Raw genomic sequence first — 27,450 nt, 5'->3', positions numbered from 1 at the left:
ATGGCTCTGTCCCCTCTCAGCTTCTTGTGCACCCACAGCCTCCTCGCAGGCAGGGTAGCATGAGAAGCTGAAAAGTCCTCATCTTAGTGTAAGCACTGCTCTGCAGCAACTAAAACATCAGCGTATTATCAACATTATTCTCACCCTGAATGCAAAACACAGCACCCTACAAGGTACTAGGAGGAAAATTAACTCTATCCCAGCCAAAACCAGGACAAATTTTGAGTTTTTTTTTTCCATATACAACACCAGTTCTTGAATGCGGTTGCTCATTTTGAAAGCAGTTGCACTTAATATTGATATGTAAATCATCAGTGTTTAATTTTAAAAGCTTTTGATTCTTAGAACTTGGAAGTTGATTATATTTAACATGTAGCCTTTTATAGCCATAAATATAAAAGTTTGTTACCCCTGTTTTCAAATTTTATTTGGGTGTTCAGTGTTACAAACAATTGCTCATGGTATTCCTGCTTTGATTGCTAAGGTTGTATGGTTGTTTTAATTTTAGTAAAGGAGCATGAGTAAATATGTCTGGCTGTATCTATACACTGAGTACAAATTATTTATTTTATTTAACTGTCTTTAAATACATCACATAAAACCTATTTCAAAGACCAGTCATGGCAGACGTTTATAAAGCCAGAGGTTGGAGGGAGATTAATATGTCTAGAAACTGACACAGTTTAATTACAGGTTTTAATATTTAGCGTAATTATACAGTGCTTCTCACTTTCATAGTTCAAATGTGAGCTAGTTTATCCTCATGACACCCTTCTTAAGCACATAAGTAATATTTATCCCCAGTTTGTAAGTGAGGAAAGAGATTTACTCTTGGTACCAAATTGTGTTGCAGAGATGATATTCAGGACTGCCAGCCTCCAAGCCATCCTTCATTGAAAGCCTTGTGGTATCCATCCAGGGCCATGCTGGACCTGGAGCAAAGCCACTGTCTTTGGACCGAACCTTCAGAGCTTGACCCTTCCTGCCAGTTACTGTTAGGATTTAATTTCTCAGATCTTAAGTCAGTGCCCTCCGGTAATCCTGTTGCAGTTTCTCCCCTAATATCCTGGTCTTATCTTTTCAGAAGAAAAGTTGCAGTTTAGAAATCCTGTCCATCGCTCAAGAGTGAAGCTTGTGTGAGTGGGAGAAGAGCTAGGCTCAGTCAAGGAGCATTCACCTTATTGTAAATGAATGCAACAATCTGGAAAAAGTGCCTGGTTGAGAGACGTGGAGACAATGGTGTGTGTGGGCCCCAAAATGAGTGACATGGGCAGTGGGAGCTGAGGCTTCCCCAGTGGCACTGGAGGAACACCCAGCTGCTGCTGGGGCTGGGACAGGATGTTGGACTTACGCCCATTCAGACTCCAAACCTCATTATTCTGTGGCTACTGCTGAAGGCTGCCAAGGGTGTTGAGGATCAGTGAATTACAACCCTAGCTGGTGCTAGGTGTTCCAATGCATCACAACCCTTTCAGTGAAGAAATTCTTCCTAATATCCAACCTAAAACTCTCCTGGTGCAGCTTAGGGCCATTTCCTCTTGTTTTATCACTTGGTATTTGGGAGAAGATACCCATCCCCACCTTGCTATAGCCTCCTTTAAAGTAATTATAGAGGGCGAAAAGGTCTCTCCCAAGCCTCCTTTTCTCCAGGCTAAATCACCCCAGCTCCCTCAGCCACTCCTCATAAGACTTGTTCTCCAGAAGGAATGTTTTGGTTTTTTTTTTTTTGTTTGTTTGTTTGTTTTTACCTAAATAGGGAAGCTTAGCCGAGGAATCTTGGGCTTTTTAACATTATTTAAAGATAAATCTCCACTGAAGTGAGGGATAAATATAAGTGTATTTTGTATATCAGTGCTTTTATATAATTCATATTCAGAGGTCTTTTCTCTGTGTTTTAGAGCAATGAAATATTTAAGCTATTTTCAAGGTGATACTACAAACCTGGGTCTGTGCAACAGCTGCATTACTCTTTCTTATGTGGCTTGATTTCCCTTTTAATCTCATTCTTTGCAACTGAAGACTTATCAGCATGTGTTCCATGTACCTGATTGAGTTGAAAGTCCCTTAAAACTAGCACAGTAAAGATGGAAGCACTCATAGAAGAGGATTTTTTTCATTCCTTGTTTTATTTATTTTTTTTTAATTTTATTGTTTTGTTTTTGTTTTTGACTTGATTCCTGTCTTCTGAGACACTCTTATGGTTCTTGTGGAAGGCAGGAGAGTTCTTTCACATCTTCAAAGATACAATTTCTTATTAATCTAAGTGTAATAAATGGCTCAGTCTTCAAAATAGGACTATAATCAAAGTTTACAATTTATTAAAGGAATAGAGGTAAGCAAACAGCGCTGGGTGCGCCGGGAGTCTCTGCTCCACCAAGACGCACACCAGTTACATCAAGCAGCTGATTTTTATGCTCCTAGGCTGATACATATTCATTACTACTTCTAGAAAAAAACAGGGTTATTATAATTAGTTTCCGGAATCCAAACCCTCCTACTGGAGCATGCGTATCAGTCTCCGGTGGTCCCTCTGGGGGTCTCTGGGGTTCTCTCGTGCTGAAGGCTCATAGTCTTCCTCCCTCTTGTCCTTCTCCTTTGTCCAACTTGGCTGTATGTCAGACACTTGTGCAAAATCCCCTGCAAGCTTTGTCTTTTACTTGTTCTTCAACTCTCCCCATCTCTTAATCTCCTGGCCAGATAGCAGAGACTTGCATAGTGTCCCATGCAATAGTCATAATAGTTAGCAGTTATTCTGAACGCCCCCAGATATCAGAGACTTCAAGGAAAAACTTACAAATACATTTCCCTTCAAGCTCTCTATTGACACGAATTGCTAAAACATTCCTTTGCAAGATACAGGAACTATATACATTAACCACTCTGTTTTTCTTAGACTTGTGGTTATACAAGGGGATGTATGACAGAAGGTCACATTCATCATACCATGCGGCCCTAGCACTGTTCCATACTGACACGAATCAGATGAACATATCTCACATAAGTATATATGTGTGAGGACAGCAGTGCAGCATTCCCAGTTGTAGTTTCTGAAGTTGGAAAAAGTGTAGGAAGTTGCTGAGCTGGAAGATTTTTTTGGACTTGTAGACAAGTCATCCCTCTGAACTTTTAAATCTTCCAGTTATGTTTTCATTGAATTTTCATACCACCATTCCCTGCAACTGCTGAAAATGTTCACCTACATGTCAGAGCTGCAATTGTGAAATGAAGGCTTAAATCAATAGAATCAATGTTTAATTTCTATACATCTGAAGAGCTGTAGCTGTCTTTACTTTTCAAGTTCTCAGGACTTCTTTGAAAGCAAGCATTTTCAAATCTGTTCATATAATTTTCCTTTCCTCCAGTATCCTTTTAGTATTGGCTACAGAGGTAACATAGGCTGGGATTTAAAGGTGATAAGTTTTGTAATGTGATTCAATTTCTAACATCTTGAAAATTATCTTTATGTAGAACATAATGATTTCTTTTCTTGCTGTTTTCAGGTGCTCCTGACCCAACAGCAGGTGCTAGCACAGATGATGAAAACTGCTGGCATTTGGATGAGGAACAGGTCCAAGAACAAGTTAAACTCTTCCTCTCCCAGGGCGGATACCATGGATCAGGGAAGCAGCTCAATTTGCTTTTTGCAAAGGTGTGTTGAGTATTCTAAACCTTCCTTTTTTTGTCTCCCCCATTCCTCCAGCCAGTCTGTACTTGTTAGTGTCTTACTCCAAGTTCTGTTGTTCTAAAACAATACAAAGCCTTGTGAATGTGATGACAAGTTAATAATGAGCTGTTGTACAACAGTGGCCCACAATCTGGTGCATCTTGAGATCAGTTTATGGATATGAAATAATATTTCAAACATCTGTAGATTTGCACACCCCAAAATGTCAGCGAAACCTATAGAAATAATAGTCTTGCAGTAGCTTGCATAATGCACCTGTGGATCACTTGTGGACGTGTGTTTGAAGAATTGCAGTGTGATACTGAAATCAAAAATCATTGTTAAAATTGAGAAGGCAGACTTTTTCTACTTAAAAATTTCACTTCATATATATTAATCATATTTCTTATTTAACAGAGAGGTTGAATGTTTATCACTGCAGCATGTTGTTTGTACTGTGGTGTGTTTTTTTTTTTCCAAGCTTGTATTAAAAGGCTTGTTTCCTAGGTTCGAGAGATGCTAAAGATGAGAGATTCAAATGGAGCTCGCATGTTGACATTGATAACAGAACAGTTCATGGCTGACCCTCGTCTGTCACTTTGGAGACAACAAGGAACTGCAATGACTGACAAGTATAGGCAGCTCTGGGATGAACTTGGTAAATGACCAAACTTCAAAATCATCTAGGTCTTCATGTGTATAATGAAGAAACAATTGCATATTTGGGGGTGGAGAGAAACTTTCATGGTACTAGGTAAAACTGGTTAGAGTCTTCTGCAGTTTTGTTTGTTCAGTTAAGGTTGGATGAAACTGAATTTCTGATCTACTTAAATGAGACAATTGCAGTCCTCTCAGAAGCATGGTGTGAAACAAGTGCAATTGCAGTAGGTTGTAAGTAACCTGAGGATCTAAAAAGAATAAAACAAAAAGTGGAAATGTACAAAACTGAGGGTAAGTATATAAACCACAGTGCTAAACTGGAAAGGTTAAGGTAATTTTGAAAGTAGAGGGAAATAGAAGGCAAAAAGAGGAGATTCATTAAGAGTATGAGAAGATTTCAACAAGAGAAAGCAAAGGTCCATTACATAGCAGGGAAGGAGATCAAATAATAGAGGGCTAAACCAATTAACACTGCTCTACAAGAAAGGTCAGTTGTGATCAGTTAAATGACTTGTACAACATAGAGAGGAATGCAGGCTGAAATGGGCAAGAAATATTTAAACTGGTGAAGTCTGAGGGCACTTGCTTTAAAGTGTTCCAAAACTCAATGGCACAGTTTTGAACTGTTTTTAACTGCTTCAGAAGTTCTCAAAATGTATACAAATTTGTGATAGGAAGGAGAAACAAAAATAACCTGAAGGTAAACGTCACCAACATTTTAAAGGACGGTAAGTAAATGAGAACAATTATATTAATAATAAAGTAACCACCAGCATTGCATTCATAGAGTGTAAGGTACCAGACCAAACTACTATCCAGTTAATGTATAATCATGTAGAAGACAGTGATAAAAGACAACCTGAAATATTTAAAATGCATGGTAAATCTAATTTGTTTCTCTAAAAGATAATTAACTGACTGTGCATTGAAGGGATTAATGTGGCGTATCTTAGCTGTAGTAAGGTTTTGGATGCTGTCTTAGAGGCTTTCTCAGAGGAAGCTGAAGACACACAGTCTAGATGAAATTGCCTTGTGGTTCATAGAACTTCTATTAGTTACCTGCACTTTCATTCAATCTGGAAAGACACTTCAAGTCTACGCTTAGAGGAGCTTGCCCTGAGATGTGTTCTGGCCAACATATCTATTCCTGATATATGTGGCATGGAAGATGCATATATATATATTTATATATATATGTAAATACATATTAAAAACTTGCAGATGATGCCCCATGGGATCATAAACATTGTGGAGAACAGAGCCAAAACTCATAATGGTCTTGGTACATTTTAAAGGTGCAAAATTAAGATAAATGAAATTAAATCAATGCAAAAATAATCCCTTCCTTTAGAAAGGAAAAGTCAAAAGCAAAACTTTTGAACTTTGCACTTGTAAAGTGCACATGACCATGACTGATAGTACAATGTCTAGTGGGGCTAAGACTAGATATAATGTTAGCATAAATTATGTTCATGCTAAATGAAGCATTAAGCTAAAGTCTGTCTACTTGAGATTATAGACCTCTGTTGTGGTTTAACCTGGCCGGCAGCTAAGCACCACACAGACGTTTGATAACCCTCCCTACTTGCTCACTGGGAAGGGGGGAAAGAATTAGATAGAAATGAAAGCCTGTGAGTAAAGACAGTTTATTAGGACAGAAAAGAAGGGAAAATAATAATAATGATGACAATAGTACTACTAGTAATAATGTGTACAAACAAGAGATGCACAGTGCAATTGCTCACCACCCGCTGACCGATGCCCAGCCTAACCCTGAGCAGCCCATCCCCCCACCCTGGCCAACGCCCATATTAATTGTTCAGCAATTGTTCACTGAAGCATTAGACTTTCACACTGGCCATATGGGACTATTAAAAGGTGAATGAGTCTTGCTGATCACTCCTTGGCAGTCTAGCTGACGAACCAGCTTATGGATGGGAATCAGGGAGTCTCGGTTGGTGCGATATTGCCGCTGGTGCACAGTTGTGGTAGCGATTGACACCTGCTGTTCTTCGACCCTCAGCAACCCCACAACAGAAGGGTCCTCTGAGAGACTGGGCAAGGTAGACAAGTGTTTAATGCCCTCTGTCTCTAAGGCAGCTATGCCAAAAGCCCACCAGAACCCTTTTGGGTCCTTGAAATATCCTCTTCTAAGACAGTCTATGGCAAGGATACACGGAGCATCTGGGCCAGTCACACTACGGTGCTTTTGCCACTCATTCCCAGTTAGACTTACTTCAGGCTCCAATACAGTTAACTGCTGGGATCCCCCTGTCCCTCCAGAAATACAGATGGGTTCTGGCCCTTTATAAGCTTGATGGTATTACAGTACACTGTGCACCTGTGTCTACTAAAGCCTTGGGTCTGACATGCCAGGCCATCGAATCCACACAGTCCAATAAATTCAATTTTCCCTTTCCTCTGCTGGCTTGAGGCAGGGCCCCTCTGATCCTGGTCATAATATTCATTACTGTGTCTGGGGGACTGCCTGCTAGAAACAGCAAGTTTCTCAGAGAAACCTCCCTTTTGTCACTGTTTTTTTTTTGCATCTCAAGTATCCATGCCTCTAGGGTTGGGGTAGATTTTCCATCCCATTTTCTCATGTCCTCTCCATGATCATGTAGGTAAAACCACAGGGTGGCACAGGTAGCACCTGTGTACCCACAAAATCTTCTTCCTTGAACAGAAGGATGCTTGACCCTGATAGCTGAGACACTGGATTGTACAGGTGGGGAAGACAATAAATTCTCTCTGAGTTGGTTGGAAACTTCAGAAAGTTTCTCCAAAGTATTCTCTTTTAGTTGGTGGAACTCTTGAGAAAGTTTTTCCACAGCTGAGATGCAGGCCTGTAAGGAAGAGGAGAGACTTTCTTGGTACCGCCGGAGTTGTTTAGCCACTTCATCCACCATGGGTTCCTCATGGTCTTTCGAGGTCATTACTGCCAGTGAGCTGGCATATGATGATGGTGCACTCAGTACAAAATTCTGCCACATGGGTGCTGTACACTTGACTTCATCTCGATCTTTGGATAGCTCTTTGTTGTCTAGAGCCTCATAAATCACCTCTCCTACAGCTAATTCCCTCAGGTACTGGATTCCCTTCTCCACAGTGGTCCATTTGCCTGGTTGACATACAAGATCTTCCTTGCAGGGACACCTTTCCTTCACAGCTGACAGGAGATGCCACCAGAGGGTGAAGATTTGTGCTCCTTTTCCAATGGCTTTGGCAGTGCCTGCGTTCCTAGCAAGGGATCCCAGCCACCTGGCTTCCCTGCCCCCTAATTACAGACTATTGGCTCCAGTGTCCCAGCACCGGAGCAAACAGGTGACAAGGTGCTCACCTGGACAACGACCAAAGTCCTTTCAAATATCTCGTAGCTCATGCTGGGATAGGCCTTGGGTAGTTACTGATGCTTTTATGATATGTTCCTCTTCATCTCGTTTGTGTGATGGCCCAGACACTGCGGAGTAGCCTATCTCGTCATTGTCTTCCTCCCCAGTCTGAGTAGGAGATCCTCTGCGTTCTAAACGACCTGACTTTCTCATCCATTGTTTCATCATGGTTACAGGGGCAACGTGCACTGCTACAGTCCATTTCCCTGACCCAGCCGCTGGGCCCATCGCAGGGGTTGGAACAGCCACAGGGCCCCTCATAGGGCTTTGAACGGCTGCTGGGCCAATCACATGGGTTGGAACAGCTGCAGGGACCGTCACAGGGTTTAGAACAACCACTGAGCCTGTCACCATGGTTAGAGTTGCTGCAGAGGCTGGAGTGGCCGCAGGAGCTGGAGAGGCCGCAGGGCCCCTCGTAGGGGTTGGAGTGGCTGCAGGGTTTGGAGTGACCGCAAGGTCTGTCACTAGGGTTATAGTGACATCAACTGCAGCTTGATAGGCATAGACCAGACCCCAGCACGTTGCAGTGATTTGTGTCTCTTTGGAACTGCCAGAGTGATAACACCCCTTTTTCAAGCATTCTACCAGTTTTTTAGGATTGTGCAGTTGTTCTAGGGGTGAATTTCCAAAACACTGGAGGTGCCCACTGCTCTAGAAACCTGCCCATATCCTCCCAGACTCCCTGCCACTCACAACTATCCCGCCTCAGGACAGATCTCTGGATGGCATTCCTAAGTAGTTGTTTAACCTTAAACAAAGCCTGAAGTGCATTCAGGAGACATAACAACAAGACCATGCTGGTCTGAGTATCCCAAGGATATTCAACATCTTGGAGAACTATCGTAACTAGCTCGGAGGATAAGAGGGTGGTGAAGGCGAAAGGGAGAGTGAACAAGTGGGAAAAAATATCTCCCCCTGTCCCCTCCATAGATTGTCTCCCTGACGAAAAAAGGCAATAGGTGTAATTGTTAATAGATTATGAGATATGGTTTCCAAAGTATGGAGTTGACAGCAGTACTGAGTACAAATACCAGGTTAGTCTCATGACCAGCAATTTTATCATATCATAAGCCATTGTTACACCGCACAGTAATATAATGATCTTAAACCAGAGCCTGGAAAGGATAAACCGCATGACACAGAGCACATACGGAAAGTAATGTGCTATAATACTCAATTTGGAAAACAGGCACAGCAGACATGAGATCAAAGGAATCGACATTGTGACTAGCAACTATTAAGCAGGTCTAACACTTATACCAATTTTGGTTTAACACACTCTGGTCAGATCTGTCGTTATCTCAACCCTTCGAGCCCCACGTTGGGCGCCAAAAGGACTGTTGTGGTTTAACCTGGACGGCAGCTAAGCACCACACAGCCGTTCGCTCACCCTGTCCCCTCACTCTCATAGATGGGGGGAGAGAATTAGAAGGAAATGAAAGCCTGTGAGTTGAGATACAAACAGTTTATTAGGGCAGAAAGGAAAGGAAAATAATAATAATAATGATAATAGTACTATAATAATAATGTGTACAAAACAATTGATGCACAATGCAATTGCTCACCACCCGCTGACTGATGCCCAGCCAGTCCCCCAACCCTGGTCAGCCCCCCCATATTAATTGTTCAGCATGACGTCAGATTGTATGGAATACCCCTTTGGCCACTTTGGGTCAGCTGTCCTGGGTCTGTCCCCTCCCAGCTCCTTCTGCACTCCTAGCCTGCCTGCTGGCAGGACAGAGCAAGAAGCTGAAATGTCCTTGGCTTAGTGTAAGCACTGCTCTGCAACAATTAAAACATTAGTGTGTTATCAACATTCTTCTCATCCTAAATCCAAAACATAGCACCCTACCAGCTACTAATAGGAGGAAAATTAACTCTATCCTACCTGAAACCAGGACAAATTGCAAGGCAATTTGGCAAGGGTACTGGAAGTACCCTTGCCAAAATAAATATCTGCTGATGCCTGTTGAACTGAGATCTCTTATTTCAAGGAAAGGTCAGTTAACCTTTGTAGTTTAGAGGGAACAACATGCTCCGTGCAATCTTACTACAGCAGTAATTCTTTAATATTCATACATCAAAATTAAGTAAAAGTTGCTTGTGGCCTACAAAAGTAAAAATATTTCTTTAATCAAAAGGGAAAATTTGACTTTGTGCCCCAGCACAGGGATCATGACAACTGCAAGGCTCTGTTTTGAATGTTGAGCACTGCCAGATGCCAGATATTGAGAAAAAGCTGGGTTTTGTTGGTAAATGGGATCTGCAAGTTAATTGGTGTTTTCTGCAGGGTTCTGGATGTGAAATGAAATTGAAAGGCATTTAGCCACATGGATAATACAGGATCTGAATACGAATGTCACATATCACCATCAGGGCCCACTGTGAAACAAGCATTCTCACTCAGACACTGCACTATCACAAATCATTTAAATATGGTGATTACATTTAAACTAAAAGCCCCATTTGCCTTTTACTACAGTTTAAATGTCCTCTTAGTAAAAGCTAAGTGACAAATTAAATGAAAAAAGTGACCACATTTTTAAAGCTGTAAAACTTTAATGCAACATTTTATTGCTTCTCATTTGCCACAAATTAATAATTATACTTGTCAACCCTAAACCTAGCCATAATTGGAGTACCTACTGTTATCAAAGTGAGGCCGCTCTTGAGACAGATTAATAAAGTTGAAACTGTTAAATTAAATCCCAGGAGTTTGATCTGTTGAAAGCAGTCGAGTAGAAGAATATAAGACACAAGTATCTACTGCTTGGAGCAGAGATGGAGCCCAACAGTCTGTGAACATGTAGATTACAGGATCAGGTTATTATCATTATTTATTTATTTTTGTGAACTACAATTTTCAGTATTATAGAATCATAGAACCATAGAATCACAGAATCATTAAGGTTGGAAAAGACCTCCAAAATCATCTGGTCCAACCATCCCCCTACCACCAATATCACCCACTAAACCATGTCCCTAAGGTCCAACTTTTCTTTAAACACCCCCAGGGATGGTGACTCCACCACCTCCCTGGGCAACCCATTCCAATGCCTGACTACTCTTTCTGAGAAGAAATGACTCCTTATTTCCAACCTAAAACTCCCCTGGAGCAACTTGAGGCCATTCCCTCTAGTCCTATCAGTGGTTATCTGCGAGAAGAGGCCGACCCCCAGCTCCCCATAACTTCCTTTCAGGTAGCTGTAGAGAGCAATAAGGTCTCCCCTGAGCTTCCTCTTCTCCAGACTAAACAACCCCAGTTCCGTCAGCCGCTCTGCATAAGACTTGTGTTACAGACCCTTCACCAGCTTCGTAGCCCTTCTCTGGACATGCTCCAGGGCCTTGATGTCTTTCTTGAAGTGAGGGGCCCAAAACACTATTTCTGATACAAGCCAGGATGCCATTGGCCTTCTTGGCCACCTGGGCACACTGCCAGCTCATGTTCAGGCAAACATTGACCAACACCCCCAGATCCTTTTCCTCTGCACAGCTTTCCAGCCACTGTGCCCCAAGCCTGTGGTGGTGCATGGGGTTGTTGTGACCAAAGTGCAGGACCTGGAACTTAGCCATGTTGAATCTCATCCCATTGGCCTCTGCCCATCGATCCAACCTGTCCAGGTCCCTCTGCAAGGCCTTCCTACCCTCTGACATCTTTCCCCGAACTTGGTGTCATCTGCAGTCTTACTGAGAGTGCACTCAATTCCCTAATCCAAATCATCAATAAAGATATTAAGGAGGATGGGCCCCAACACCAACCCCTGGGGAACTCCACTTGTGACCAGTCGCCAGCTGGATTTCACTCCATTCACCACTCTCTGGGCCCGGCCGTCCAGCAAAGAGTGCACCTGTCTAAGCCATGGGCTGCCAGCTTCTCCAGGAGAATACTGTGGGAGACCATGTCAAAGGCCTTGCTGAAGTCTAGGTAGACTGTGTCAACAGCCTTTCCCTCATCCCCCAGGCAGGTCACCTGGTCATAGAAGGAGATGAGGTTGGTCAGGCAGGACTTGCCTTTTATGAACCCATGCTAGCTGGGCCTGATCCCCTGGTTGTCTTGCACATGCTGTGTGATTGTACTGAAGATAATTTGCTCCATGACCTGGCGCAGAGGTCAGGCTGACAGGCCTGTAGTTCCCTGGGTCCTCCTTACGACCCTTCTGATAGATGGGAGTCACATCATCAAGTCTCTAGTCACCTGGGACCTCTTCAGATGCCCATGACCGCTGATAGATAATGGAAAGAGGCTCAACAATCATATCCACCAACTCCCTCAACACCCTTGGGTGAATCCTTTCTGGCCCCATGGACTTGTGACAGTCCAGGTGGAGTAGCAGGTCTCTAACTGTTTCTACCTGAATCACAGGGGATTTCTTCTGCTCCCCATCCCAGACTTTCAGTTTGGGAGGCTGAGTACCCCGAGGATAAGTGGTCTGGCTAGTAAAAACAGATGTAAAGAAGGCATTAAGAGCCTCATCCTTTTCCTTATCCTCAGTAGTCATGTTCCCCCCTGCATCCAGGAAAGGATCGGGATTCTCCTTGACCATCCTCTTACCGTTAATATATTTATAAAAACATTTTTGTTATCTTTAACTATAGTGGCCAGGTTGAGCTCGTGCTGGGCCTTAGCCTTCCTGATTTTTTCTCTGCCTATGCTAGCAACTTCCTTGTACTCTCCCTGAGTTGCCTGTCCCTTCTTCCACCAGACTTAAACTCTCCTTTTCTCCCAGAGACTCAGCAGAAGTTCCCTGTTATAAGTATCTTTATATCTTCCTGCCTGTCTTTGCTTTGAAGGAACTTCATGTAATATGCATGTTTCATTTTAAATTGTTAAATTTTAAATAATGCTTCTTTGATTCAGAAACCACTGACTTTTTTCTGATACAAGTTTATATTCATCTCTAGAAAATACCAAGTTTTATTCTTTTAACCTTAACTAAATGAAGCTGTTCTCCATCTATTTTTCTATCTCAGGCATTCCTCCCCTTTGCGATTAGAGAGACAAACTTGTATGAATGGGACATGCCAGCTGTTCTTAACAGATTATCTCTGCTTAGTACTTAAGGGAGGGGAGAAAAGGACAGAAGCAGCTAGGGTTATTGCCAATATGCTCCTAGAGAAATTCTTCCTGATGCCAGATTTGGTGACTACTTCAGGGCTGCCATGAAAAACAATCACTAAAGTTAAGCATTCATTACAGTTTTTGTGCTCCAAGACCATTTCTCTGAAGCTGCATGAAGCTTCCCTTTTTAGGATCAGCTGTACAGCAGAAATATGCTCTTTTCCCCATATTTTGTGCTATTTCTGGAATGGTATGGCAAAGCTGTAATTTTCAGATTTGAGTGCCAGGCACATAGCCATATTTACATGATTACTTTGTGTATCTGAAATTCTAATTGAATCATGTTCTGTCTTAATGTTGAAGAGAGTATTAATGCCCCACACCTTCAGAAAATAAAGTTACCTAAAGTTACCTTCAGAAAATAAAGTTTCTTAGTTCATATGAATCAATTGCACATATTACATTTTGGGCTTGAAGTGAAAGCTGTAGGAACATCCATGTTGCTCCATCATGAGCTTTCTAGGTGGAGTGATAGTTTAGATATTTGTCTCTACAACTGTATCATATTCAATAGGCTGTCCTTGCTTAAATGGTAATCCTTTTCTTACTGTTGATTTGTTTAGTCTTAGCTGCCGTGGTGTGGTTGCCATACAGTTACAAAATGTATACCTGCACTTCATGCACTGCATCTGCTCTTTCACAGAATAAGCTGTTAATATATATTACAGTGTATTTGCTACTGGAGGCACTAAATTAACAATACTTCCGAGTTAGCATCACAAGATCGTTTTGCTGCTCTAAGGCCTGAGTTATGGATGATAACTTAAAGAAACTGCTGTCACGACCCTGGAGTGTCTCAATTGTTGTTGTCACCTTCATTTCCCCAGTGAATGAAACCAGGCTGCCATTCTGTAGAGATGAATTCTGTCTGTCTTTTCTGAGGGTGATTTCCTTCCTCCTTCATTACCAACAGTAGATTACTGGCATCTGCCATAATGCACTTAGATGTACGCAAGTTGATGGGGCTGGTTGGGTTCCATCCGAGGGTACTGAGAGAACAGGAGGAAGAGCTGGCCAAGCTGTTTTCCATCATTTATCAACAGTCCTGGCTATTGGGGGAGGTCCCAGTCGACTGGCAGCTAGCAAACATGACGCCCATCTACAAGAAAGGCCAGAGGGTAGACCTGGGAAACTATAGGCCTGTTAGTTTGACTTCAGTGCCAGGGAAGCTCATGGAACAGATTATCTTGAGAGTGGCACTTGCAGGGCAACCAGGCGATCAGGCCCAGTCAGCATGAGTTTATGAAAGGCAGGTCCTGCTTGACGAACCTGATCTCCTTCTATGACAAAGTGACGCGCTGGGTGGATGAGGGAAAGGCTGTGGATGTGGTCTACCTTGAATTCAGTAAGGCTTTTGACACCGTTTCCCACAGTATTCTCCTAAAGAAACTGTCTGCTCGTGGCTTGGACTGGCGTACGCTTTGTTGGGTTAAAAACTGGCTGGATAGCCGGGCCCAAAGAGTCCTGGTGAATGGGGTTAAATACAGTTGGAGGCTGGTCACTAGTGGCGTCCCCCAGGGCTCGGTACTAGGGCCAGTTCTCTTCAATATCTTTATTGATGATCTGGATGAGGGGATTGAGTGCACCCTCAGTAAGTTCGCAGATGACACCAAGTTAGGTGCGTGTGTCGATCTGCTTGAGGGCAGGAAGACTCTGCAGGAGGATCTGGATAGGCTGGACTGATGGGCTGAGGTCAACTGTATGAAGTTCAACAAGGCCAAATGCCAGGTCCTGCACCTGGGGCGCAACAACCCCAAGCAGAGCTACAGTCTGGGAGAGGAGTGGTTGGAAAGCTGCCAGGCGGAGAAGGACCTGGGAGTATTGGTGGATAGTCAGCTGAATATGAGCCAGCAGTGTGCTCAGGTGGCCAAGAAGGCCAACAGCATCCTGGCTTGTATAAGAAGCAGTGTGGCCAGCAGGACTAGGGAAGTGATTATCCCCCTGTACTCGGCTCTGGTGAGGCCGCAGCTCGAGAACTGTGTTCAGTTTCGTGCCCCTCACTATAAGAAGGACATGGAGGTGCTTGAGCGAGTCCAGAGAAGGTTTAGTGGGGACTGTTAGCGTTAGGTCAGAGGTTGGACTCGATGATCTTGAGGTCTCTTCCAACCTAGAAATTCTGTGATTCTGTGAAGGGCAACGAAGCTGGTGAGGGGTCTGGAGAACAAGTCTTACGAGGAGCGGCTGAGGGAGCTGGGGTTGTTCAGCCCGGAGGAGAGGAGGCTCAGGGGTGACCTTATTGCTCTCTGCAGGTACCTTAAAGGAGGCTGTAGTGAGGTGGGTATTGGTCTATTCTCCCTTGTGCCTGGTGACAGGACGAGGGGGAATGGGCTAAAGTTGCGCCAGGGACGTTTTAGGTTGGATATTAGGAAGAACTTCTTTACTGAGAGGGTTGTTCGGCATTGGAATGGGCTGCCCAGGGAAGTGCACCATCCCTGGAGGTCTTTAAAAGACGTTTAGATGTAGAGCTTAGTGATATGGTTTAGTGGAGGACTTGTTAGTGTTAGGTCAGAGGTTGGCCTAGGTGATCTTGGAGGTCTCTTCCAACCTAGATGATTCTTTTATTCTGTGACATATTTTTTTCTGACTATTCCCACTATGCAATGGAGTATTTGCAGCTGCTCCACTTTTTTGAAGAATGAGAGATATTTCCCTCCATTTTTTTTAATGAATATCTTGTTTTGTTCTTCTCAATCTTTACAATTTTACAACTTCCTTGGAAAATTAAATGTGAGAGGAATTCATTCATCAATTTAAGTAGAGGTAGGGTAGTGCATTTATAGTTAGTAGACACACCAACTTTTGTTCTGACAATTGTCAAAGTTTCTGAAAGTAGATTGTGACTGCTGAGAGTGAATTACCAGTTAAAATAATTGATAAGATAGCTAATCTCTTCTGTGGGCAAGAGTATACTTTGTGTTCACCACCTAGCTGTAAATATTGATAACTGCTAAAAAAAAAAAAAAAGCAAAGAAACATGATAAGATGCTCAGAAAAGAGCATTTTTGTATTATTTGTGCTAGTATTAGCAACACTTTTTAATGGATTGTTTGTGAGCAAATGGATTCATTGTTTTGTGAATGTTAGGGAAATTAATCAATGAGGTTAATTTGCAGGTGCTTTTTACTTTCCCCTGCATTTGTGGATTAATAGCTCATATCTTGCAATAGTGATCAGATATGGATATAGGGTACTAGAAGTGCATAGAAGGGCATTTAATGGACATGTGACAGATACTTAAGTGCTGTCTTCGGAAGACTGCAGTGTCAAGCAAATTTCAGTTCTTTTTGAAACCCTTTGGTAAAATGGCAGGGTGTCTGTTATGGAAATTTATAAAGCAAACTATAAAAAGCAAAGACCAGAACAAAAGGCTCATTCAAAATGACAGACGTGCTTGGTTAGTTCCTAGTTCTATTATGCTAGAAGTTGAAACATAGGAAGCCCAGAGCAGTTTTCATTACTTGACACACACAGATCAGAGTATGTAGTTGATGACAGCTTAAAATAAAATCTCAGAATGTAAATACCTGTTTCAGTTGAATACATGCGTGACTTTAACCCTTGGAGCAGAGCTATGCAGCGAGAGAAAGGAAGACTTAAGGAACTAGATGGGTTTTTTTTTGGTCCCAGTGTTACACCTATACTACTTATAATGCACATTTGGAGTTCAGTGTGCAGAAGGGCAATGATTCCCTTTTGCCATCAGTGCTGCAGGTAATCTATTACATTAATGAACCAGCTAGGGTGAAATGCATGGGGAGTGATTATACTATGATACACAATGCAGTCAGCATGAAGCACTTTTAAGACCAATACATCAAAGTTTAATTCAGTAATATAATGAATTAGAACAAAATGAAAGATTCTGTACTCCAAGAAACACAGCACCCATAGCAAGCCCTTTTTTATTTTTTTATTATTTTTTTCTTTTTTTCTGAAGGCTATATAGAGAAACCAGAGTGCATTAAGGAATTTTTTTTATGAATAAAATTGCTACTTGGATCCAACTGAATACTGTGAATACTTTTCCTTGGGGTTCTTATCGAGGAGAGAGCAGTATTGAAGTGCTTTGCCTTTCTTCACTATTCCATAAAAACAACTATTTAATTGGAGCATTCTCCATTGTGACTCCTGATTATGCTTTGTTCTAACCGAGATCTCTCTATGCCTGGAAGAGGAAGATGGCTTTGCCAGTCTTTCTGAAGGCACTTTTCCTTCTTGTTAAGAATCAATACATAATATACACTGCCTTCTTTGAGGTTTCCAAGTGGCTGTCCCAGTGAAAGTGCATATCTGTTTAAAATCAATATGTAAACCACTTTAAAATCCTTTGGTGACCCTTCTATTTTAAAAGGGTCATAGGTTCTTTCTCCTATTATTGTTTCTATTCTGTCACTCCCAGTGCTGGAAAATGATGCTTTTGTAACTGAATTGATGAGGCTCAAATGGGACACAGTGGCAAGTGTGCTGCAAGTGCTGAAGCTGAGTTGTCTGTTGCACAAAGGGAATGATCTTGATTACCTGGTTCCATTTTCTTTGAAACAATAAAATGCAACTAAACTGGAAGCTTGTGGGGTTACTTTTAAAGAAACAGATATGCATTAATGGAAAGAGCAAAGAAATTTCAAAGTAGATGTGAATCTGTTCCTTGCAGATTTTAATTTTGCAAATGAACATATTGATCTTAAGTATATTAAATGTAAAATTCCAAGGCAAAGTCCAAGTTTCAGCTACTGGTTGCATGGTACTGAAAATGAGGAAACACTGACCCAAGTTTAGTTACACAGCATCCCTGACAAGGAAGCATGATATTTTATTGAAAAGCAGATTGGGAGGAATGAAATCAGTCACCCAGAAGAGTAAAATATAATGGGATTTCTGAAAACAGAGCAATGCTTAATCTCTAAGGAGAGTCTGTATACATTCCTCTCACTTCATTTAGCTTCATGAATGCATTCATACACAGGATGTGTAATTATTACAACACCTTATATAGTGACTGGATGCCTCTTAGTGTTTTTCAGTTTGCATTTTTAAAGGTCAGTGTAAAGGAATGCTGTCCCTTTCTCCCCGATGAATTCAGAAGTATGGATGTCTACTGAGAAATTCAAATGTATTGATGTACGCCTGTATGTAAAGAAAGGCATGCATTGTATAAAGCAGTAATGAAACCTCTTTTGTTTTGCTTTGTTTTGTTTTATTTTTGGTGATATGGAGCATACTAAAGATGAATGACAACTGCACATTTCCAAAAAGAGGGCTGATTGAACCAAAAGTATGTTTTGGCAAAGCTGTTGTCGTGGTTTAACCCGGCCGGCAGCTAAACACCACGCAGCCGTTCGCTCACCCTCCCCCCTCCCTCTCTGGGACGGGGGAGAGAAATGGAAAGTGAAGCCCGTGAGTTGAGATAAAGACAGTTTAATAAGACAGGAAAATAATAATAACAAAAATAATAATAACAATAATAATAATAATGATACAATGGTGATAATAGGAAAGTAATAATAATATGTACAAACAAGTGATGCACAATGCAATTGCTCACCACTCGCTGACCGATGCCCAGCCTAACCCCGAGCAGTCCGGCCCCCTCCCCCCGGCTAGCCACCCCTATATATTGTTTAGCATGACGTCAGATGGTATGGAATACCCCTTTGGCTAGTTTGGGTCACCTGTCCTGGGTCTGTCCCCTCCCAGCTCTTACTGCACCCCCAGCCTGCCTGTTGGCAGGACAGAGCAAAAGGCTGAGATGTCCTTGGCTTAGTATAAGCACTGCTCTGCAACAATTAAAGCATCGGGGTGTTATCAGCACTCTTCTCATCCTAAGCCAAAACACAGCATTCCACCAGCTACTAGGAAGAAAATTAATTCTAACTAACTAACGCTGTGTACCACAGCGGAGCAGATTTCCAAGCTGCAGCCCATGGAGGAGCTCATGGTAGAGCAGGTGGATCTGGCCTAAAGGAAGCTGCGGCCTGAGGAGAATCCCCGCAAGAGCAGACTCTGGGCCAGAGCTGTAGCCTGTGGAGAGGAGCTCATGCAGGAGCAGGGGATCTGTCAGGAGCTGCTGCCTGTGGGGGGACCCATGTTGGAGCAGTTTACTCCTGACGGATGGAACCTGTGGTACGGACCCATATTTGGAGCAGTTCTTGAAGAACTGCTGCCTGTGGGAAGTCCACGTAGGATCAGTTTGGGAATGATTGCATTCCATGGGAAGAACCCCACATTGGAGCAGAGGAAGAGAGTGACCATGAAGGAGTGACGGAGACGAAGTGCTATACGCTGACCGCAACCCCCATTCCCCATTCCCCTGCGCCACTCAGGGGGAGGATGTAGAAGAGGGTGGATGGGGGGAAGGTGTTTTTAGTTTGCTTTTAGTTTCTCACTGATCTAGCCTGTTAGGTAATAAATTATATTAATCTCCCTGTGCTGAGTCTGTTTTGCTCGTGAAAATAATTGGTGAGTGATCTCCCTGTCCTTTGTGCATGTTGCAGGTAGCATTGGTTGCATCTACACAAGCAGGTATGCATTTTGAGGAGAATGGCTGTTTCCCAGCATAGGAGCTATTAGGCAGAAAAGAGAATATCTTGTTTGAGGCCCGTGTAAGCCTTCAGGTTGGTGGTGACATTTAAGGGCCAGCTCAGTGGGGCTTCCACTGAGCAGCATCAGAGTTAAATGGGAAGAATATTCTCCAGGGTCCTTCCAGTTGGCATGTGGAAAGTCAAAAAAATAAAAATAAAATTGGGAGGAAGTGAATGTTTTCCTCAGACTTTTCAGTGCTAGAAGCCAGACGGGAACCACTGAATGGAAGGAGCCAGAATGGAGCTGATGTTAGGGGAGAAGTGAAGGCGCTTGGGGAGGAGGAGAAAGAAATATGAATACAGGAAAGTGCACACTCACTAGGGGGAAGAAAAAAAAAAAAAACAACAACAAGAAAAACCAGAAACCCAAATAGGCTGAAGAGTGTAGGGTTATTGGCATTATGCTTCCTTCTCCCAGATGGTGGCCTTTGTAATGCTACAGGAGTTGAGCGCAATGCTCTTTCTGTTCCCTTCTCTTCTCAGAGGAGTAGATTTGTCTTGCACCCCTCATCCTGCAGGCAATAGGGCAGCCTTGAAAGCTGCACAAGGGCCTCAGCGAGCTCAGATGCATACACGGCTTCCTCTGAAGTCGCTGGGAGCAGGGTGCAGTTGGGTTCTATTGAAATGTGAAGTGGTTTGTGTGGGGTTCACAAATACACTTGTCCTTGTGCTTCATTTGCATAAAAATTGCCTAGGTTTCAGAGATGAACTGCTAACAATGTAGTTATGATTGACATAGTTTCCCTCTTTAAATGAAATAAGTTTTTAAAGGTTTTTGGCACTTTTGGCTCTCTCTTCCCTTTCCTGTCCACTAGATGCACTGTATGCATAGTGGAGCTTCTGAAGAAGGCGAGTTAATTCCTTTTTCTCTAGTAGTGTTTGAAACACAGAAAAATAAAAGGCTACTTGTTTTGCAGGGGCATTGCTTAATCAGTAGTGTGTGTTCTGCCTATGACTGAAATGCTTCCAAAATGTAGTTAAGATAGTCTATTTTTTGTTTGCTTCAGTCTGAAAGCACTGGGAATCTGGCTACAAAGTATTAAATTGGCTTTTTTTTTTTTTTTAAGATGCTAAGAGGTGTGATGTCTCTTCAATGCCTTCAAGTAATACTTGATTTTGAAAATAAATAAGTAAATAAATCCAAGTTAACTGTTCTCTAAGGCTTTCCAATATCCTCCATCTTTTGTTTTGCAGATTGCAAGAAATATATTCCTTCTCTCTTGAGCAGTGCTGTCGCTTAATAATAAGAAACATTTGTAATTTGACTGTTTGGGGAGTGAAGCTTGTTGAAGAGGTTTTCTAATAGAAAGTCATATGATTTGATTTTAAAATGTTTTTAAAAACAGTATTGGCTTTACTCACTCCCATGAAAAGTTTCAGATGCTTTAAAAAGAAAAAATAATAATAAAAAAGTTTTGCTGTACTGTAAATGTGCATCAATAATTTGCATTAGTGCAGCATCTCCCTCTGGTGTTCTGCACTGTACCGTATCTTATTTTCTTGAGGTGTTCAGATTTCTTTGCTATTACTTCCCCATTCCATAGTGTTCAGAATATCTGGGGATTTGCAACCTTAAGGATCAGGCTCTGTTTCCATTGGGTCCTGTGTTTTGGCGTATCAACATGCCAAACTACTCTAGGAATGAATGTAATGTGATGGCCTGTTCTCTGGGTATCTAGTTTGCATTCTTAGTAAGCAAAAGAGTACTTGAATGTGAAAATTTTATTATCCTGGAAGAACCAGGTGTATTTTCATTCTTTTTTTTCCAGCCTGTAGTTTAAGCATATTCTCTAAATCTCTTGTAGTCTATAAGTGTCGTGGTTTAACCCGGCCGGCAGCTAAACACCACGCAGCCGTTCGCTCACCCTCCCCCCTCCCTCTCTGGGACGGGGGAGAGAAATGGAAAGTGAAGCCCGTGAGTTGAGATAAAGACAGTTTAATAAGACAGGAAAATAATAATAACAAAAATAATAATAACAATAATAATAATACAATGGTGATAATAGGAAAGTGATAATAATATGTACAAACAAGTGATGCACAATGCAATTGCTCACCACTCGCTGACCAATGCCCAGCCTAACCCCGAGCAGTCCAGCCCCCTCCCCCCGGCTAGCCACCCCTATATATTGTTTAGCATGACGTCAGATGGTATGGAATACCCCTTTGGCTAGTTTGGGTCACCTGTCCTGGGTCTGTCCCCTCCCAGCTCTTACTGCACCCCCAGCCTGCCCGTTGGCAGGACAGAGCAAAAGGCTGAGATGTCCTTGGCTTGGTATAAGCACTGCTCTGCAACAATTAAAGCGTCGGGGTGTTATCAGCACTCTTCTCATCCTAAGCCAAAACACAGCATTCCACCAGCTACTAGGAAGAAAATTAATTCTGTTCTAACTGAAACCAGGACATCTATCCACCCCTTATTCCATACCATTTATGTCATGCTCAGGTTACACTCTTTTCCATACATTCTAATTAGTCACCTATAGTAATCATGGTAGTGATAACATACAGTATAATATACTAATTAACATGGTACAATTCAGTTCATGGGCTATTCTCACCCAGTATTAAATCTCCTTGAGGTACACACCGGACCTCTCCGTGCTTTTGCATCACCCACCAAGTGCATCCAGGTCCCAAAGCAAAAGCAATTCCACAAATGGGTTTGCCTTTTCCTGAGGCAGGAGTAGCCCAGACTGTCTTACCCAGCATATTTCTTACATGCACTACAGGAACTTTATCCCCATCTACAGTACGTAACAGGTTTGATTGGGCAGGTCCAGCTCGGTTGGCAGATCCCCTAGTATTGACTAACCAGGTGGCCTTTGCCAAATGCGTATCCCAGTTTTTGAACGTCCCAGCGCCCATTGCTTTCAATGTAGTCTTTAACAGGCCATTGTATCGTTCAACTTTCCCGAAGGCTGGTGCATGATAGGGGATGTGATACACCCACTCAATACCATGTTCTTTGGCCCAAGTGTCTATAAGGTTGTTTCGGAAGTGAGTCCCATTGTCTGACTCTATTCTTTCTGGGGTGCCATGTCGCCATAGGACTTGCTTTTCAAGGCCCAGGATAGTGTTCCGGGCAGTGGCATGAGGCACAGGATATGTTTCCGGCCATCCGGTGGTTGCTTCCACCATTGTAAGTACGTGGCGCTTGCCATTGCGAGTTTGAGGGAGTGTGATGTAATCGATCTGCCAGGCCTCTCCATATTTATATTTCAGCCATCGTCCTCCATACCAAAGAGGCTTTGACCTCTTTGGTATGGAGGCCAAAAAGGCATGGTCTTAATGAGAAAATGAACTGTTGCTAAATAGCGCTTTCAGATGTCTTCTTGCTTCTGTCAAAGTTCATGCTGATGAAGAGACAGCTGATTTAGAGAAAAATCTTTCAATTTGAAAATAGTTGCTGGAAACCCTGATGTATTTATACCTGCCATGTTATATAGTGTCATGGAACAGGTTCTAAAGTAATGGTATGTGTGCATAGCAAACATAAAAAACGTAGCAAAAAAAAAAAAAAAGAAAAAAAAAAGGTATGTGTCAGAGCAAACTAGCTTTCTGTAAATTAGAGCTCTATAAAATGAACATGTATAAATTTTTTCAAGTGTAACCAAATTACTGAAGCAATTGCAGTAAAAAATATCCCTATTAGACTGCATAAAACCAGTGTTTACTGTGTCCCTGAGATCCAGATGTGTTTGTAAAAAGAATTACATGATCAGCAGTACTTTTGCTGGGTTTTGAGTGTAGAAGTATGTGTTTACAAAATACATGTTTTACTCGTACTTGTTTGGTTCCTCTAATGTGAAGCTGGAAGATACATAGTTCTTGTTTGTAGAAAACATTCACTCCTGATACAAAAATTAGAAGAAAAACTTGGGTAATTTCATTATGAAACTTTATGTGAATTCTTGTTTGGTTTTGACTGATACTCCTGTCTGATGAACCATGCTTTGTGAGCTCTGGATTTTTCTGGTACAAAAGACTAACTTAACGCCTTTTAATTTAGAAGGTTGGATTGGTACATTCTTTCAGCTGCTTCAGATGGGCCACATTCTGAGTCAGGAATTCAGCCTGCCTGGTGCTAGGTGTAGCTGGGAAGTAAGCAGTATAGGGGAGAAAAAAATATATTACAGTATAGAAGTTTGCAATTAGTCATTGACTGCTGCATTTTTAATAGAAAACATATTTTAGCGATTTTTTTTTAAATCAGGTGCTCTATGGATGTGTATAGTTTTAAATCCCCACTGCAAGTTGGAGCAGAAGGCCAGTTGGCTAAAACAGCTGAAAAAATGGAACAGTGTGGATGTTTGCCCCTGGGAAGATGGAAACCATGGAAACGAGGTGCCCAATTTAACCAATGCTTTGCCTCGGGGTGAAAATGCTAACCAAGGTAAGCCTAAATATATGCACTGACTGCAACATATAACATCTGTCTTATATACTCTAGCCTTGCAGAATTCAGCACTCTTTCCTGGGACTGGGACAAGTAACTTTCTTATTAAGGACAGACCAGCCAAATTTATTTTCACTAATACTTCCTTGCAGGAAGGATAAATTGTTTTTTTCATGCCGGGGCTGCGATGTTTTCAAAGCAAGTATTTGTGTTTAGTTAGGTCCTCTAGCTTTTCACTTGGTCCTTCTGAATACTTATTGCATGTAAATGGAATGTCCTTGAAGTATGTCAAAGTAAAAGCTTGTTTCTTTGCTTGACTACAATCTTGTATCCCTTCTGGTGTTGGGATTTTTATTTTGTTTGCAGTTACAAAGCCTTTGATACCTATTTAAAGAGAGATCAGTTGCAACTGCATTAAACTGAGTGGGTGAAAAAGTAAAGCAGCCATTTATAGGATCTGTTCTGTGTTGTGCATTCTGCATTGCCAGGTTGGGGAGGGGGGGGTGTAGAGGCAGCACTGCCTTCTTGGAGGTCTCTGTATATTCAGTATCATGCTTTCTAATAAAAAATGTGATTATTAAATCTGGCAGAAGCCTTGTCCAGTCCTCTCTAAGCAAAGATTGCTACTGGGGAAAACACAAGACATTTCCCTTGAACAAAAACCCTCAGCATTTTGATACATATTTCATATAATTATGGTAAAGTTAAAATTAAATGTTGGGGAGGGAGGGGCAGATGTGAATTTAGATGGGTTTTACATTGGTCCTTTTTTTTGTAAGATTACCTCCGAAGGAAATAGTTAGAGAGTTCCTTTAGAAATCTCACAGCTAGCTGGGGCTAGAAGTTCATTCACCAAATAACTCCCTAAAGAGGTGGTTTTTGCTTTCTGGATTTCTTGAAGTTCAGCCCAACCTGGACAGGCTAGTGGCAACTTGGACATGACATTGACAGAGGGGTTTTGCCATGGATAGATGCCCAGTAAGGGTTATGCCACTCCCATGACCTCAGTGCACCTTGTTTTATCTACAGTATTTGTAGATGTTTATGACAAAAAATTAAACAAGTGCTCAAAGTTAACATCACTTTTCAAAGAGAAAGACTGAAAGTCACACAGAATCACAGAATGGCCGAGGTTGGAAGGGACCTCTGAAGATCATCTAGTCCAACCTCCCTGCCAATTAAGATCATGTAGAGCACATTGCGCAGGATGGCATGCAGGCAAGTTTTGAATATCTCCAGAGAAGGAGACTCCACAACCTCTCTGGGCAACCTGTTCCAGTACTCTGTCACCCTCACAGTAAAGAAGTGCCCCCTCATGTTCGGAACCTCCTGTGCTTCAGTTTGTGCCCGTTGCCTCTCGTCCTGTCTCTGGGAACAGCTGAAAAGAGACCGGCTCCATCCTCTTGACGCCCTCCCCTCAAATATTTATATACATTAATGAGGTCTCCCCACAGTCTTCTCTTCCAGGCTAAACAGGCACAGTTCTCTCAGCCTGTCCTTGTATGACAGGAGTTCTAGTCCTCTAATCATCTTTGTAGCCATCCTCTGAACTCGCTCCAGTAGTTCTATGTCCCTCTTGCACTGGGGAGCCCAGAACTAGACACAATACTCCAGGTGTGGCCTCACCAGGGCTGAGTAGAGGGGGAGGATCACCTCCCTCGACCTGCTGGCAACACTCTTCCAAATACGGCTCAGGATACCGTTAGACAACTTGGCCACAAGGGCATATTGCTGACTCATGGTCAGCCTGCTATCCACCAGGACTCCGAGGTCCCTCTCTGCAGAGCTGCTCTCCAGCAGCTCACCCCTCAACCTGTACTGGTGCTTGGAGTTATTCCTCCCCAGGTGCAGGACCTTGCACTTGCCCTTGTTGAACTTCACAAGGTTCCTATCGGCCAACCCTCCAGCCTGTTAAGATCCCTCTGAATGGCAGCACAGCCTTCTGGGGTATCAGCCACTCCTCCGAGCTTTGTGTCATCAGCAAACTTGCTGAAGGTGCACTCTCTTCCATTGTCCAGGTCATTGATGAATAAGTTAAACAACACTGGACCCAGTACTGACCCCTGGGGGACACCACTAGCTACAGGCCTCCAACTAGATTCTGCATCACTAAGCACAACTCTCTGAGTTCTGCCATTCAGCCAATTATCAATCCCCCTCACCGTCCACTCATCTAGCCTGAACTTCCTGAGCTTGCCCATGAGGATGTTACGGGAGACAGTGTCAAAAGCCTTGCCGAAGTCAAGGTAGACCACATCCACCGCTCTCCCCTCATCTACCCATCTAGTCATCTCATGATAGAAGGACAGCAGATTGGTTAAGCATGAACTCCCCTTGGTGAATCCAGGCTGACAATTCCTGATCACCTTCTTACCCTCCACATGCTTGGAGATGACCTCCAGGATGAGCTGTTCCATCACCTTTCCAGGGATGGTGGTGAGGCTGACTGGCCAGTAGTTGCCTAGGTGCTCCTTCTTGCCCATTTTGAAGACTGGCATGACATTGGCTCTCTTCCTGTCCTCAGGCACCTCTCCTGTTCTCCACAACCTTTCAAAGATGATGGAGAGGGTCCTAGCAATAACATCAGCCAGCTCCCTCAGCACCTGTGGGTACATGCCATTGGGACCCATGGATTTGTGGATGTCAGGTGTGCTTAGATGATCTCTGACCTGAGCCTCTTCAAAGAAGGGAAAGTCCTCCTTTCTCCGGACTTCCTCTCTTGTCTCCAGGGTCTGAGATTTCTGATTTCATAGCAGTAAAGACTGAAGCAAAAAAGGCATTCAGCAACTCTGCCTTCTCTGTATTATTTGTCACTAGGGCACCTGCCCCATTCAGCAGTGGGCCAACATTTTCCCCAGTCTTCCTTTTTCTACTGATGTATTTGAAGAAGCCCTTCTTGTTGTCCTTGACATCCATTGCCAGATCTAATTCCAAATGGGCCTTGGCCTTCCTTGTCGCATCCCTGCATACTCTGACAGCATCCCTATATTCCGTCCAAGTCGCCCGCCCCCCTTTTCCACATGCTGTAAACTTCCTTCTTCTTTTTGAGCTTTGCCAGGAGCTTCCTGATCATCCACGCAGATCTCCTGTACCCTTTGCTTGCCTTCTTGCTCATAGGGACGCACCAATCTTGAGCTTGGAGGAAGTGATACTTAAATACTGACCATCTGTCTTGGACCCCCCCTCCTTCCATGGACCTAACCCATGGAATTCTTTCAAGTAGATCCCTGAAGAGGACAAAGTTTGCTCTCCTGAAGTTCAAGGTCGCAATCCTACTTTTTGCCCTGCTTCCTCCTCGCAAGATCCTGAACTCCACCATATCATGGTCATTGCGGCCAAGGCTGCTCACTGACCCTCACATCTCCAACTAATCCTTCCTCATTTGTTAATACAAGGTCTAGTAACACACCTTTCATTGTTGGTCTTTGACCACCTGTGTCAAAAATTTGTCATCAGTGCACTGCAGGAACCTCCTGGACTATTTGTGCCCAGCTGTGTGGTCTTCCCAGCAGATATCAGGGTGGTTGAAATCTCCCATGAGAACCGGGGCTTGTGACTGAGAGGCTACTTGGAGCTGTCTGAAGAAGGCTTCATCCACCTCCTCTTCCTGATCAGGTGACCTGTAGCAAACACCCACA

The 27,450-nt window shown here is 42.8% G+C and overlaps 1 protein-coding gene across 2 annotated transcripts in view; it reads left to right on the top strand.

Moving 5' to 3' along the window:
* Window positions 1-27,450, top strand: part of LOC101797738 (zinc finger SWIM domain-containing protein 6) — a 200,382-nt gene that overhangs the window by 117,172 nt on the left and 55,760 nt on the right. For both annotated transcript variants that reach the window (XM_038169474.2, XM_038169473.2), the window contains exons 3-5: window positions 3,501-3,649; window positions 4,172-4,322; window positions 23,630-23,809. In XM_038169474.2, the coding sequence (XP_038025402.1) occupies window positions 3,501-3,649; window positions 4,172-4,322; window positions 23,630-23,809 (480 nt within the window). The remainder of the gene's footprint in view (window positions 1-3,500; window positions 3,650-4,171; window positions 4,323-23,629; window positions 23,810-27,450) is intronic.

The sequence above is a fragment of the Anas platyrhynchos genome, chromosome W, assembly GCF_047663525.1.
Source record: "Anas platyrhynchos isolate ZD024472 breed Pekin duck chromosome W, IASCAAS_PekinDuck_T2T, whole genome shotgun sequence".
Classification (NCBI taxonomy): domain Eukaryota; kingdom Metazoa; phylum Chordata; class Aves; order Anseriformes; family Anatidae; genus Anas; species Anas platyrhynchos.
Note: the sequence above shows the minus strand (reverse complement) of the source record. Positions and strands in the feature narration are given on the sequence as shown.